This window comes from Cebus imitator, unplaced genomic scaffold (assembly GCF_001604975.1).
Source record: "Cebus imitator isolate Cc_AM_T3 unplaced genomic scaffold, Cebus_imitator-1.0 Scaffold625, whole genome shotgun sequence".
Taxonomy (NCBI): Eukaryota; Metazoa; Chordata; class Mammalia; order Primates; family Cebidae; genus Cebus; species Cebus imitator.
Window position 1 is genome coordinate 121,227 of NW_016107940.1, and position 13,318 is coordinate 134,544.

The 13,318-nt window shown below is 41.3% G+C and overlaps 1 protein-coding gene across 3 annotated transcripts in view; it reads left to right on the forward strand.

Annotated features, from left to right (window-relative positions):
• The window catches only part of CANX (calnexin), a 59,622-nt gene that overhangs the window by 41,438 nt on the left and 4,866 nt on the right, over positions 1-13,318 (forward strand). For all 3 annotated transcript variants that reach the window (XM_017517251.2, XM_017517253.2, XM_017517250.2), the window contains 8 exons: positions 396-477; positions 980-1,172; positions 5,305-5,494; positions 8,056-8,169; positions 8,779-8,935; positions 11,053-11,268; positions 11,919-12,038; positions 12,929-13,055. In XM_017517251.2, the coding sequence (XP_017372740.1) occupies positions 396-477; positions 980-1,172; positions 5,305-5,494; positions 8,056-8,169; positions 8,779-8,935; positions 11,053-11,268; positions 11,919-12,038; positions 12,929-13,055 (1,199 nt within the window). The remainder of the gene's footprint in view (positions 1-395; positions 478-979; positions 1,173-5,304; positions 5,495-8,055; positions 8,170-8,778; positions 8,936-11,052; positions 11,269-11,918; positions 12,039-12,928; positions 13,056-13,318) is intronic.

The following is a 13,318-nucleotide window of genomic DNA, read 5'->3' on the forward strand; positions in this document are numbered from 1 at the left end:
AAAAAAAAAAAAATTATTTTGCAAATAGTGATCAGATTTTAAAAAATGAGATTATATAAATTGTGTTAGGGATTTTTGGGTGAATTTAAACACCTTGTAATTAATATTTTTTCCTGCCCAAAAAAGTATTTTGAAACAAACTGATTATTCATTTTCCTGACTAAATAACTTGCAGATTGTGCAGAACATATTTACTGGAAATGTGCATTAATGTTCAATTTATTTATTTTTGTGGAATTTGGTAGCTATTTAAAAGCAGTAGAAGATGGAATCCTTTGTAAGGGTAAACATTTGACCTATTATAAAACATGACTAAGATGAGAGAATGAGTACATTAAGAGAGTTTAGATCTTTCAAAATGCCATACAATTTTCTGCTTTTCTCTCTGATATTAGGTATGAGGTTAATTTCCAAAATGGAATAGAATGTGGCGGTGCCTATGTGAAACTGCTTTCTAAAACATCAGAACTCAACCTGGTATGTAATCCCCATTTCTGGAATGTGGCTGGACACCCACTATTACCTTGTAAGAATTATGTAATTTTGTAATACTTGTGAAAAATAAAGGCTTCCTCCCCCGCTTTTTAACTCTTTTGATGAGTTGGGAATATTGACTTTGACATTAATGTGCTTTTTATTTGAAGTGTGAATCTCTAAGTTGTTACCAGCTGTTTTTATCTGAATTTCTGGTTTTGCTTCTGTGTAAGTTTTGGTTTTAGCAAGCTTATTTTTTTGTTTTACGAGAGAAGCAATAACTGTCTAAATATGTGCATTACTTTTTTTTAAGCACTTAAGTATGTTATTTTAAATTTACTGATGATTGCCGATTATTCCTTTTCACTAAGCCTTGTAATTAGCTTTTCCTTTAACTGTCACCAATATATTTGAAATTTTATAAGGATTATTAGACACTTTTGAAATGCTGCTTTTGAACACTTTGACTAGAGTGGTTTCAAATAAACCTTTTTTGCTTCTGAAGGATCAGTTCCACGACAAGACCCCTTATACGATTATGTTTGGTCCAGATAAATGTGGAGAGGACTATAAACTGCACTTCATCTTCCGACACAAGAACCCCAAAACGGGTATTTATGAAGAAAAGCATGCTAAGAGGCCAGATGCAGATCTGAAGACCTATTTTACTGATAAGAAAACACATCTTTACACACTAAGTAAGAAAAACCATTCGTTTGGGGGCTTATGGCATTACACTTATATCATCCATTTAACTTAAAGACTGTATATCTGGCCGGGTGTGGTGTCTTGCACCTGTAATCCCAGCACTTTGGGAGGCCAGGATGATGGGTGGATCACCTGAAGTCAGGAGTTTGAGACCAGTTTGCACTCCAGCCTTGGTGACAGTGAGACTCCGTTTCCAAAAAAAAAAAAGATTGTATATCTAGAGAGTACACCAGCCTGCAAAAAGAATCTCAGCCAGGTGTGGTAGCTCCCACCTGTAATCCCAGCACTTTGGGAGGCCAAGGCAGGCGGATCACTTGCAGTCAGGAGATTGAGACCAGCCTGGCTAACATGGTAAAACCCCGTCTCTACTAAAAATAGAAAAATGAGCTGGGTGTGGTGGTGCATGCTTATGATCCCAGCTACTTGGAAGGCTGAGGCAGGAGAATTACATGAACCCAGGAGTCAGAGGTTGCAGTGAATTGAGGTCATTTCACTGCACTCCAACCTGGGCATCAGAGCAAGATTCTGTCCACCTCCACCAAAAAAAAAAAAAAAAAAAAAAAAAAAAAACTCTTCACTTAATATCTTAGTTGGGAAATGAGCTTAATTTGTCAGCATTAAAAGAAGCTCCTTGGCCAGGTGTGGTGGCCCACACCTATAATCCTAGCACTTTAAGAGGCTGTGTCAGATGTAGGCTGTCTCTACAAAATACTAAGAAATTAACTGAGTATGGCAGCGTGTGCCTGTACTTTCAGCTACTCAGGAGGCTGAGGTAGGAGGATTGCTTGAGCCCAGGAAGTCGAGGCTGCACTGAGCCATGATCTTGCCACTGCACTATAGCCTAGGTGACAGAGTGAGATGCTGTCTGGAAAGGAAAAAGAAAAAAAAACCTTCTTTTCCACAGGAACTGAGGTTTGAGATAATTTTAAGAATAGGTATTTTTAGCCAGGTGGCGTGGCTCACACTTGTAATCCCAGCATGTTGGGAGGCTGAGGTGAGCAGATCACTTGAGGTCAGGAGTTCAGGACTAGCCTGGCCAACCTGATGAAACCTCATCTCTACTAAAAATACAAAAATTAGCCAGATGTGGTGGTGGGTGCCTGTAATCCCAGTTACTCGGGAGGCTGACCAGGAGAATCACTTAAACCAGGAGGCGGAGTTTGCAGTGAGCCAAGATCTCGCCATCGCACTCCAGCCTGGGCAACAGAGTGAGACTCCATCTTAAAAAAAAAAAAAAAAAAAAAAAAAAAAAAAAAAAAAGGTGGCTGGGTTAAGTGGCTCACGCCTGTAATCCCAGAACTTTGGGAGGTTGAGGTGGGTGGATCACGAGGTCAGGAGTTCAAGACCAGCCTGGCCAAGATGGTGAAACCCCATCTCTACTAAAAATACAAAAAAATTAGTCTGGCATGGTGGTAGGCACCTGTAATCCCAGCTACCTGTAAAGCCCAGCCCGTAGGCTGAGGCAGAGAATTTCTTGAACCTGGGAGGCAGCACTGAGATCTGCCACTGCATTCCAGCCTGGGTTGACAGAGCAAGACTTCGTCTCAAAAAAAAAGAAAAAAGTAGTAGGTGTTTTTTTATATCCTGTAAAGAGCTTTGCTGACCTACCTAATTTCTTCCCCCTTTTTTGTTGTTGATAAATGTTGAATAATAAATTATATATGCAGTTATACATAAATCCAACAAAAATAGACAATTTTTCAGAAGTATCTTGTAGTTGAACTTCCAAGTTTATGTATAATTGTCCAATACCTGGACAGTTGACAGTTAAGTCCTTTGGATATACGTTTTTTTTGTTTGTTTGTTTGTTTGTTTATTGAAGCTTTTCCTGCCAGTTTGAGATCATAAATAAACATGCCTCTTTATGAAGAATATAATAGCCTTTTTTATTTTTTTTTAAGCAGAGTCTTGCTTACCCAGGCTGGAGTGCAGTGGCCTGATCTTGGCTCACTGCAACCACTGCTTCCCGGGTTCAAGTGATTCTCATGCCTCAGCCTCTGGGGTAACTGGGATTATAGGCTCATGCCACCATGCCCAGCTAATTTTTGTGTTTTTCAGTTTCAGTTAACAGCCAAACACACTAACCCATGGCCCTACAGAGACCAATTTTTGTATTTTTAGTAGAGACAGAGCTTCACCCTGTTGGCACACCTGAGCCCCCTGAAAGTGCTGGGATTACAGGTGTGAGCCACTGCACCTGGCCTAGAATATATTAATTTTTCTTTTTTTGTGCTATAGAGGCTCGCTCTGTTGCCCAGGCTGGAGTGCAATGGCATGATCTCACCTCACTGCAACCTCTGTCTCCCCAGTTCAAATGATTCTTCTGCCTCAGCCTCCCGAGCTAATTTTTTTGTATGTTTAGTAGAGTTGGGGTTTCACCATGTTGGTCAGGCTGATCTCAAACTCCTAACCTCAAATGATCCGCCTCCCTCTGCCTCCCAGAGTGCTGGGATTACAGGCATGAGCCACCACACCTGGCCCGAACTTTGTTAACAACAGAGTGTGAGTTCTTCCTTAAAAAAGCATTCATTTTCATTATCACTGACACAGCAGCATAGGATTCCTTGTCTGGATGTGTTATAACCTGATCAGTCGCATATTAGATATTTAGGTGTAGAATCCAGGCTTTGGTATATATCATACTTAAGATGCTTTTATGGGGCCCATGGGGCTGGGCACGGTAGCTCACGCCTGTAATCCTAGCACTTTGGGAGGCTTAGGTGGGTGGATTGCCTGAGCTCAGGAGTTAGAGACCAGCCTGGGCAACATGGCAAAACCCCGTCTCTACTTAAAATACAAAAAATTAGCTGGGCATGGTGGCACGGGGCTGCCTGTAGTCCCAGCTACTCTAGAGGCTGAGGCAGGAGAATCGCTTGAACCTGGGAGGCGGGAGTTGCAGTTAGCCCAGATGACACCACCACACTCCAGCCTGAGCGACAGAGCGGGACTCTGTCTAAAATAAAATAAAATTTTAAAAAATGCTTTTATGGATTTAAAATTGTTTTTTCATTTTGCATGGGAGTTAAAAATAGAACCATGAGGCCAGGTACAGTGGCTCATACCTGTAATCCCAGCACTTTGGGAGGCCAAGGTGGGTGGATCATGAGATCAGGATATCGAGACCATCCTGGCCAACATGGTGAAACCCCATCTCTACTAAAGTACAAAAAAATTAACCAGACATGGTGGTGAGCACCTGTAGTCCCAGCTACTCGGGAGACTGAAGCAGGGGAATTGCTTGAACCCAGGAGGCAGAGATTGCAGTAAGCTGAAATTGCGCCACTGCACTTCAGCCTGGTGACAGAGTGAGACTCCGTCTAAAAAAAAAGTAGAACAAAAAAAAAGTCGATGTTCAATTTTTTTTTTTTTTTCTTTTCTTTTTTTAGACAGTCTCGCTCTGTTGCAGGCTGGAGTGCAGTGGCCCAATCTCGGCTCACTGCAACCTCCACCTCCCAGGTTCAAGCAATTCTCCTGCCTCACCTCCCTGAGTAGCTGGGACAGGTGGGTGCCACCATGCCCACCTAATTTTTTGTATTTTTAGTAGAGACAGGGTTTCACCAAGTTGGCCATGGTGGTCTCAATCTGTTGACCTTTAGATCTGCCTGCCTTGGCCCCCCAAAGTGCTGGGATTATAGGCGTGAGCCACCATGCCTGGCTGACATGCATTTTAATAAATTAGAGGTTTGTGTTATTTCAGTAATAATATCAACTCTATTAAAAATGAAGAAATGAATCTTTTGTACTGGGAAGTTGTTATAAGTTATTTGTCTGCTGACTGATATATAATGAGTTGTATAAAACCAATAATCGTGTTACTTTATGTAGGCTTCATGATGTGTGTGTGTGTGTATGTGTGTCTAAAGTCTTTGGTGTTACAGATTTTAACTGTCATTTGCTGTTATTCTTAGAAACCTGAGGAACTAAGCATTTATGTTTTATGCATAAGGAAAAGGGCATTAAGTTGCCCAAGACCCCAGAGCCAGGCATTGTTCTTACCCCAAAGCCTCAGGTCATGATACTTCTATGCTGTTTCTTCAAGTTAGAGGTCATGATCTTTTGTCTAACGGTAAAGAGAGCTTGGGAAATTAACTATTTTTAATTGCATTTATTTTTTTTTTTCAGTCTTGAATCCAGATAATAGTTTTGAAATATTAGTGGACCAATCTGTTGTGAACAGTGGAAACCTGCTAAATGACATGACTCCTCCTGTTAATCCTTCACGTGAAATTGAGGACCCAGAAGACCGGAAGCCTGAGGATTGGGATGAAAGACCAAAAATCCCAGATCCAGAAGCTGTCAAGCCAGATGACTGGTGAGTCTTGGGGAGCTGTCTTCAAGTATAAGGGAGCATTTCATATATTCCGTGTGGCTTGAACAATGAAATGTTGGTTGAGTAAGCTCTGATAATTTCAATAATCCATGATGCAATCCAACCTGTAGAGGAACTAGAGAGTACTATAGCTGAGAAGGGGCTGTAGTACTATATGTAGTGTCATAATCTGGTTTGACTCACCATTTTATAAGCCGTAAAATGCCACAGTTGATAGAGTTTGTCCATGGTGACACTGTTGGTTTGTGGCAGAATCTCACATACCTTGGGCTGACTTCTCCAGTGCTTCTGTGAATTCACATTTAAAGCCAAAGTCCTGAAGTGTTAAATTTTAATTTGAAAAATAATCTTTTTCCTATTTACACAATACTTAGTTCTCTGTTCTGGATTGGGCGGTAGAATACAAAGCGACAAGGACACCACCATCTGCCTACACAGAGCTTGCAGTCCAGTTGTGAAGCATGTTGTTGGCATGTGGTATGGTAAGGGTTCATGAGAAGGTGCCACGGGGGACCAGAGCACCAGGTATGCCTAACCCAGGCATGGTTTCTTGGAGCAGAGCAAATCAAATTGAGACTTGGAAGTGAAGTGAGAGTTAAGGAGTTGGTAAATATGGGAGGGGGTGTTTCTGATTGAAGAATGTCATCTGCAGAAGTAGAAGAACAGCAATGAGCTTGACATGCAGGGGAGAAATTAGATGACCTTTTATATAGGGTGCACATTGAAGAGTAGGAGAAATTAAGATCACTGGGGCTGGATTCTCGTATATGGCTATCTTTGAACAAAGAAATTCTTACTCTTTGTAAAAGTATCCTCCTATGCTTAGCCTAGATGATCTTTTTCCTCCCTGAAAGGTGAGATACAAGTAACTGAACTTACATGCTGCACTAGTATAAATGCCAAGTTTATTTGTATATTTGGTGTCTATTAGATTTGGACTTAGCCTTGTTCAGTATTATATTCCTTAACTAGCTTTATCACCTAAGAAGGCCCCTGTACCCATTAAGCAGTCACTCCCTGTTTCCTCCCCGCTCAACTCCCAGCATCCGCTAACCCGCTTTCTGCCTCCCTTCATTTGTCCACTTTCTACATTTCATATAAATGGAATCATACAATATGTGGTTTTTTCTGTCCAGTTTCTTTCACTTAACACAGTGTTTTCCAGATTTATCTGTGTTGAAGCATGTATCAGTACTGCATTCCTTTTTATGATGAATAATACTCTACTGTGTTGATAATGCCACATTTTAATTTATCCATCCCTTGGTGGGCATTTAGGTTGTTTCCTCCTTTTTGTCTGTGATTATGAATGATGGTGCTATGAATGTTCATGTACTGGTTTTTATATAAATATGTCTTTTCTTTTTTTTTAAAGACATGGTCTCTCTGTGTTTCCTAGGCGGGAGTGCAGCAGTAAGGTCACAGCTTATTGCAACTTCCGCCTCCTGGGGTCAAGTGATCCTCTCCTGCCTTAGCCTCCCAAGTAGTTGGGACTGCAGGCATGCACCACCACGCCCGGCTAATTTTTGCATTTTGTTTGTTTGTTGAGATAGAGTCTTATTTTGTCTTCAAGGCTGCAGTGCAGTGGCATGTTCTTAGCTCACTGTAACCTCTGCCTCCTGGGTTCAAATGATTCTCATGCCTCAGCCTCCCAAGTAGCTGGGACTACAAGTGTGCACCACTGCACCTGGCTAATTTTCGTATTTTTAGTAGAGACGGGATTTCACCATGTTGGCCAGGCTGGTCTGGAACTTCTGACGTCAAGTGATCCGCTGGCCTCAGCCTCCCACAGTGCTAGGTTTACAGGCATGAGCCACCATGCCTAGCTGTGGTTTTTGTTTTGTTTTGTTTTGTTTTATTTGGTGATGGAGTTTCACTCTTGTTGCCCAGGCTGTAGTGCAGTGGCACGATCTCAGCCCACTACAACCTTTGCCTCCCGGGTTGAAGCTGTTCTCCTGTCTTAGCCTCCTGAGTAGCTGGAATTATAGATGCATGCCACCACGCCCAGCTAATTTTTGTATTTACCTAAAAGTCAAATTGCTGGGTCATGTGGTAACTGTTTAACTTTTTGAGAAACTGCCGCAAATCAGCAGTACCATTTTACTTTTCCACCAGCAGTGTATGAGGATTTCAGTTACTCTATATTCTTTCCAATGTTTGTTTTTATGAGTCTTTTTTTATTACAGCCATCTTGGTACTAAGCAGTATCGTGGTTTTGATTTGTATTCCCCAGTGGCTAATAATGTTAAGCATCTTTTCATGTGCTTATGTATTTGTATTATATATTTGTATATCTTCTTTGGAGAATGTCTATTAAAATCATTTGCCCATTTTTAAATTGGGTTGTCTTTATATTGAGTTGTAATGAGTTCTTTTACCAAGCCCTTAGCAGATATATGATTCACAAGTATTTTCTAAGAGCAATTATTTTAAATTTTGAGATTAAGACCAAAATATTTTTAGAATACTCTATTTCTGATCCACAAAGCAAGACTACACTGTGACCAGCGTTGTCATAACTGGCTTTTTCTTTTGCGTTTAAGGGATGAAGATGCCCCTGCTAAGATTCCAGATGACGAGGCCACAAAACCCGAAGGCTGGTTAGACGATGAGCCCGAGTATGTACCTGATCCAGACGCAGAGAAACCTGAGGATTGGTAAGAACTTCAGTTAACTTTTTAAATTACCTGGTTTTTGAGATGGAGTCTTGCTCTGTCTCCCAGGCTGGAGTTCAGTGGCGCAGTCTTGGCTCACTGCAACCTTCAGCTCCTGGGTTCAAGCGATTCTTCCTGCATCACCCTTGTGAGTAGCTGGGGTTACGAGTGCATGCCACCACACCCAGCAAATTTTTATATTTTTTGTATTTTTAGTAGAGATAGGCTTTCACCATGTTGGCCAGGGTGGTCTCAAAGTGCTGACCTCACGTGATCTCCTGCCTTGGCCTCCCAAAGTGCTGGGATTACATGCGTGAGCCACCGCACCCAGCATAAGTTACCTGTTTTTATTGAAGTCAAAGTTAATACTTAAATATAGCTAACTTCCCAAATTTCAGGGTAGAATTTGACAATTTTAGTTATATATTCTTCTTTTTTAAAAAATGTGTTTTTTATGAAAAACTGTTGTTACTGGAAATACAGAAACACAGGAGAAGGTGGTCTGATACTTTGAAAACATTTCAGCAGGATCTTGGCAGCCCTGGGCCAGCCAGCTGCTTACAGTCCTGCATCACAGAACCTGTTTATAATTTGTTGTTTGTACCTCCAAAGGGATGAAGACATGGATGGAGAATGGGAGGCTCCTCAGATTGCCAACCCTAAATGTGAGTCAGCCCCTGGATGTGGTGTCTGGCAGCGACCTATGATTGACAACCCCAATTATAAAGGCAAATGGAAGCCTCCTATGATTGATAATCCCAGCTACCAGGTTTGTGCCTCTTGATGGTTGAGTTACTTTCATTAATCTGTTTGTATTCAGATAGAGTGAGGCTGCCAGGATGGTCATTATATTCAAGCTATTGAATTAAAAGCAGAAAGTAAGCTTCCTACGTTGAAAGAGAGCTTAATGGGTTAGGTGTTGCAAAGATAAACTTAGAAATTGGAGAGAATAACTTTCTTTAACTTTCTTTTTTTTTTTTTTTTTGAGACGGAGTATCACTCTATTGGCCAGGCTGGATGGAGTGCAGTGGTGCAATCTTGGCACAGTGCCATCTCTGCCTCCTGGGTTCAAGTGGTTGAACCAGCCTCCCGAGTAGCTAGGACCTGCCTCAGCCTCCCGAGTAGCTAGGAGCCTGCTACTACCTGGGTACCCTGCTCTTGGGTGCCAGAGTTGCTTCAGCCATAGGATCTAAAGTTCAGTCTGGGCAATCTGTGATGTGATGAGTAGAGGACTGTGGTATGAGTCAGCATCTTGACTACTTCAAGTCAGCTCACTGCTTGTCCTCGATGTTTACAACTATAAAAAGACTGAAGGCCAAAGGAGATGGTGAGGATAATACAAGTAGTAAGGTTATGAAGCTTTGGATCTCATGCAGAAATGTGCACCCTCAGACCTTTGTTCCTTTTGTCTTTCTAGCCTAGTAAAATCATTATCTCTGCAAACAGTGGCATTTAAAAAAAATTTTTTTTTGAGACAGTCTCCCTCTGTTATTCAGGCTAGAGTGCAGTGGTGGAGTCTCGGCTCACTGCAACCTCCACCTTTCAGGTTGAAGTGATTCTCTTTCCTCAGCCTCCCCAGTAGCTGGGACTACAGGCGCACGCCACCACCCCAGCTAACGTTTTGTATTTTTAGTAGAGACAGGGTTTCACTGTGTTAGCCATGATGGTCCCAATCTCCTGTCCTCATGATCTGCCCACCTTGGCATCCCAAAGTGCTAGGATTACAGGCAGGAGCCACCGTGTCTGGCAAAATTATTTATAATCATTAATTTGTACTTTGTCTATTTATATACATATACTAATATGTTTTTCTGTTTGTAATTTTTTTATTTTTTTCTCATAGTCTTTAAAGATGTTATGTAAATGTATTTTTAATTGTGTAGTCAAACAATAAGATAAAATAAAAATTTTACTTTAAAAAAGTTGTCCTGGCTGGGCGCGGTGGCTCATGCCTATAATCCCAGCACTTTGGGAGGCTGAGGCGGGTGGATCATGAAGTCAAGAGATCGAGACCATCCTGGTCAACATGGTGAAACCCTGTCTCTACTAAAAATACAAAAATTAGCTGGGCATGGTGGCACGCGCCTGTAGTCCCAGCTACTTGGGAGTCTGAGGCAGGAGAATTGCTTGAACCCAGGAGGCGGAGGTTGCGGTGAGCCAAGATCATGCCATTGCACTCCAGCCTGGGTAACGAGTGAAACTCCGTCTCAAAAAAAAAAGAAAAGTTGTCCTTTAGGCTGGGTGTCGTGGCTCATGCCTATAATCCCAGCACTTGGGAGGCCAAGGTATGTGGATCATTTGAGGTCAGAAATTGGAGACCAGCCTGGGTGACAGAGTGTGACTCCGTCTCAAAAAAAAAAAAAAAAAGAGAGAGAAGTTGCCCTTTAGTTGTTCTCCTGTTGGTGGCCATTTGGGTGGATTGTCACTTTGGCTTTCAGAGTCACTGCTACAATAATAATTCTTGTACGTGTCTGGGTGTATGTAGTAGTATTTATCTAGGTAGTTATCTAGAAGTGAATAGCTGATTGATGATCATGTACGTTTTATTCTAAATCACCACTGAAGAAGTGTCTACTGACTTATCCTCCTGCTCTCGTCAGCAGTTGGTAAGAGTGGAGGCTGTTGAATGGGCTAGAAACGAGAGGGGTTGGTTTGGGCCAAGGTCATGGGTGATAGTAGAAATTGGAAGTAGTTGGAGTCCTGAAATCTTAGAGGCAGAGTGTGTAAAATAATCTGTAGCATTTATAATTTTTTTCCTGTTGCTTATTTCAAGTTTCATGAAGTTGGCATTTCTCTCCATTGTTCATGCAAAATTCCATTTACAGTAGATTCACCATAAACTTCTGATCATTATGTGAAATAATTTTCTAAAACTTTTTTTTCTAGGGAATCTGGAAACCCAGGAAAATACCAAATCCAGATTTCTTTGAAGATCTGGAACCTTTCAGAATGACTCCTTTTAGTGCTATTGGTTTGGAGCTGTGGTCCATGACCTCTGACATTTTTTTTGACAACTTTATCATTTGTGCTGATCGAAGAGTAGTCGATGATTGGGCCAACGATGGATGGGGCCTGAAGAAAGCTGCTGATGGAGCTGCAGAGGTTTGTGTTTGCTGCTTGTGCATTTGTATCTGTTATTGTAGAGAGCTGATATTTTTGTGTAAATCTGTGTTAAGGTTTATCTTTTCCTTCATTTGGCAATATTGGCATAAAAAGTATAACCGTATGCCTGAGAAAGACACATCATTGAGTTTGGGGGCGTGATTTCATGAGTCTAATATAGTGGCTTTAGAGTCTGTTTGTGTTATGTGCAGGTTTTCTAAAATTATTTGGGTACATATTTTGAAATTTGTCATTTAGGCCATATTTTAATGCACTTTTATATGTTGAGTCTTGGTTTACACTACATGTGGAATTTTCAAACAATTGGTCATGTGGCCAACCTAAGAATTGGAGAGCCAGGGATACTGAGATAAGAAATTCACTGGATCCCGAGGTTAAGGGAACTTTTGCAGGTTATGAAACAGCCAGCTTTTGCACCTATGAGATTGAAATCATCTTGATTATAAGGAGAGCAAGAAGATGGAGACTTTCTCTAATTTCTTATTTACATTGTATGAACATCTTGGCTTGAACTCTGAAAAAGAAGATCCTGCGTGGTACCCTGCCATAACTGAACTGCAGAAAAACAGCACGGCCTATGTTTGGTGTCGAAGCCCAGAACGTTCAATCAGTCCTGTCTTGTTTTTCAGCCAGGTGTAGTGGGGCAGATGATCGAGGCAGCTGAAGAGCGCCCGTGGCTATGGGTGGTGTATATTCTGACTGTAGCCCTGCCTGTGTTCCTCGTTATCCTCTTCTGCTGTTCTGGAAAAGTAAGAAGTTTTCATTTTGTTTTCTTTTTAGAATCACTTTTAGAGACATCACTCTGGTGATTATAAAAAATAACTAAGATATGTTGCCTGAGGTTTTCTTTATAGCAGCTCAGTAATGACTGAGCCATATATGGTGTTGACTTTAGAAAACTTACTTACTGTTCCTTGATAGCCATTTATTGTGCCCAGATGGGAGCAGGATTTGTAGCCCCTTGGTTGCTACTGTTATCCTAATGTTACTCTCCATAACGTTTAGCAGCAGCTTTCTAAAAATATAATAGACTTAGATATAAAACTAGCCACTCAGACAATAATCAGCTTTTCCTGCTGGCATAGCTGTTTCTATTCTTTGTAATTCTGTCTTTGATCCCTCACTATCTATTCTTTCTTCACCTTCCCCACTCTCAAAACAGTATGTTGGGGTACCATAGCCTTACTGTTAGTTTTTCTTGTTTAGCCTTTGTTGCATGCTATCATAAAAAAAAGTTTTATTTTGGCCCTCTACTTCTGCTAAATGAGGATTATGCTTCATCTGGCATTCATAGCAGTTTGTAACTGGATCCGAAGTTCTTTTTCCAGCCTCATCCTCTGCCACTATTCTGTGTATCTGTGCCTCAGTCACCTTGATTTTTTTGACCTGTACTCTCCTGCCCAGCCCTTTTTGTATTTTGCCTTGAAATATGTGTGTGTGTGCGCACGCGCACACACACACACACACACACACACACACACACAGGCTTTTCAGGGTAGGAAATAACATCTTATTTGTTTCTATATATCTAATCCTGTATGCAGTCTGGAACAGAACTTTGCCTGTAGGCATTCAGGAATTATATGATAACATGATACATGAACATGTAAATGAAATTGTACTTTGGGGAATATTTCAGAAACAGACCAGTGCTATGGAGTATAAGAAGACTGATGCACCTCAACCAGATGTGAAGGAAGAGGAAGAAGAGAAGGAAGAGGAAAAGGACAAGGGAGATGAGGAAGAGGAGGGAGAAGAGAAACTTGGTAAGAAATAAGAGTCCAGATAATCTGCTTTACACCAAGACCCGACAATGTTGTTAAACCTTTACAGTCAAGTTAAAGATTGTTTTCAGCCAGGCGTGGTGGCTCAGGCCTGTAATACTAGCACTTTAGGAGGCTGAAGAAGGAAAAACGCTTGAGCCCAGGAGTTCAGGGCTATAATCAGCTAGGATAGTGTCACTGAACTCCAGCTGAGCAATAGAGTGAGGCCCTGTCTTGCTCTTTTTTTTTTTTTTTTTTTTTTTTTT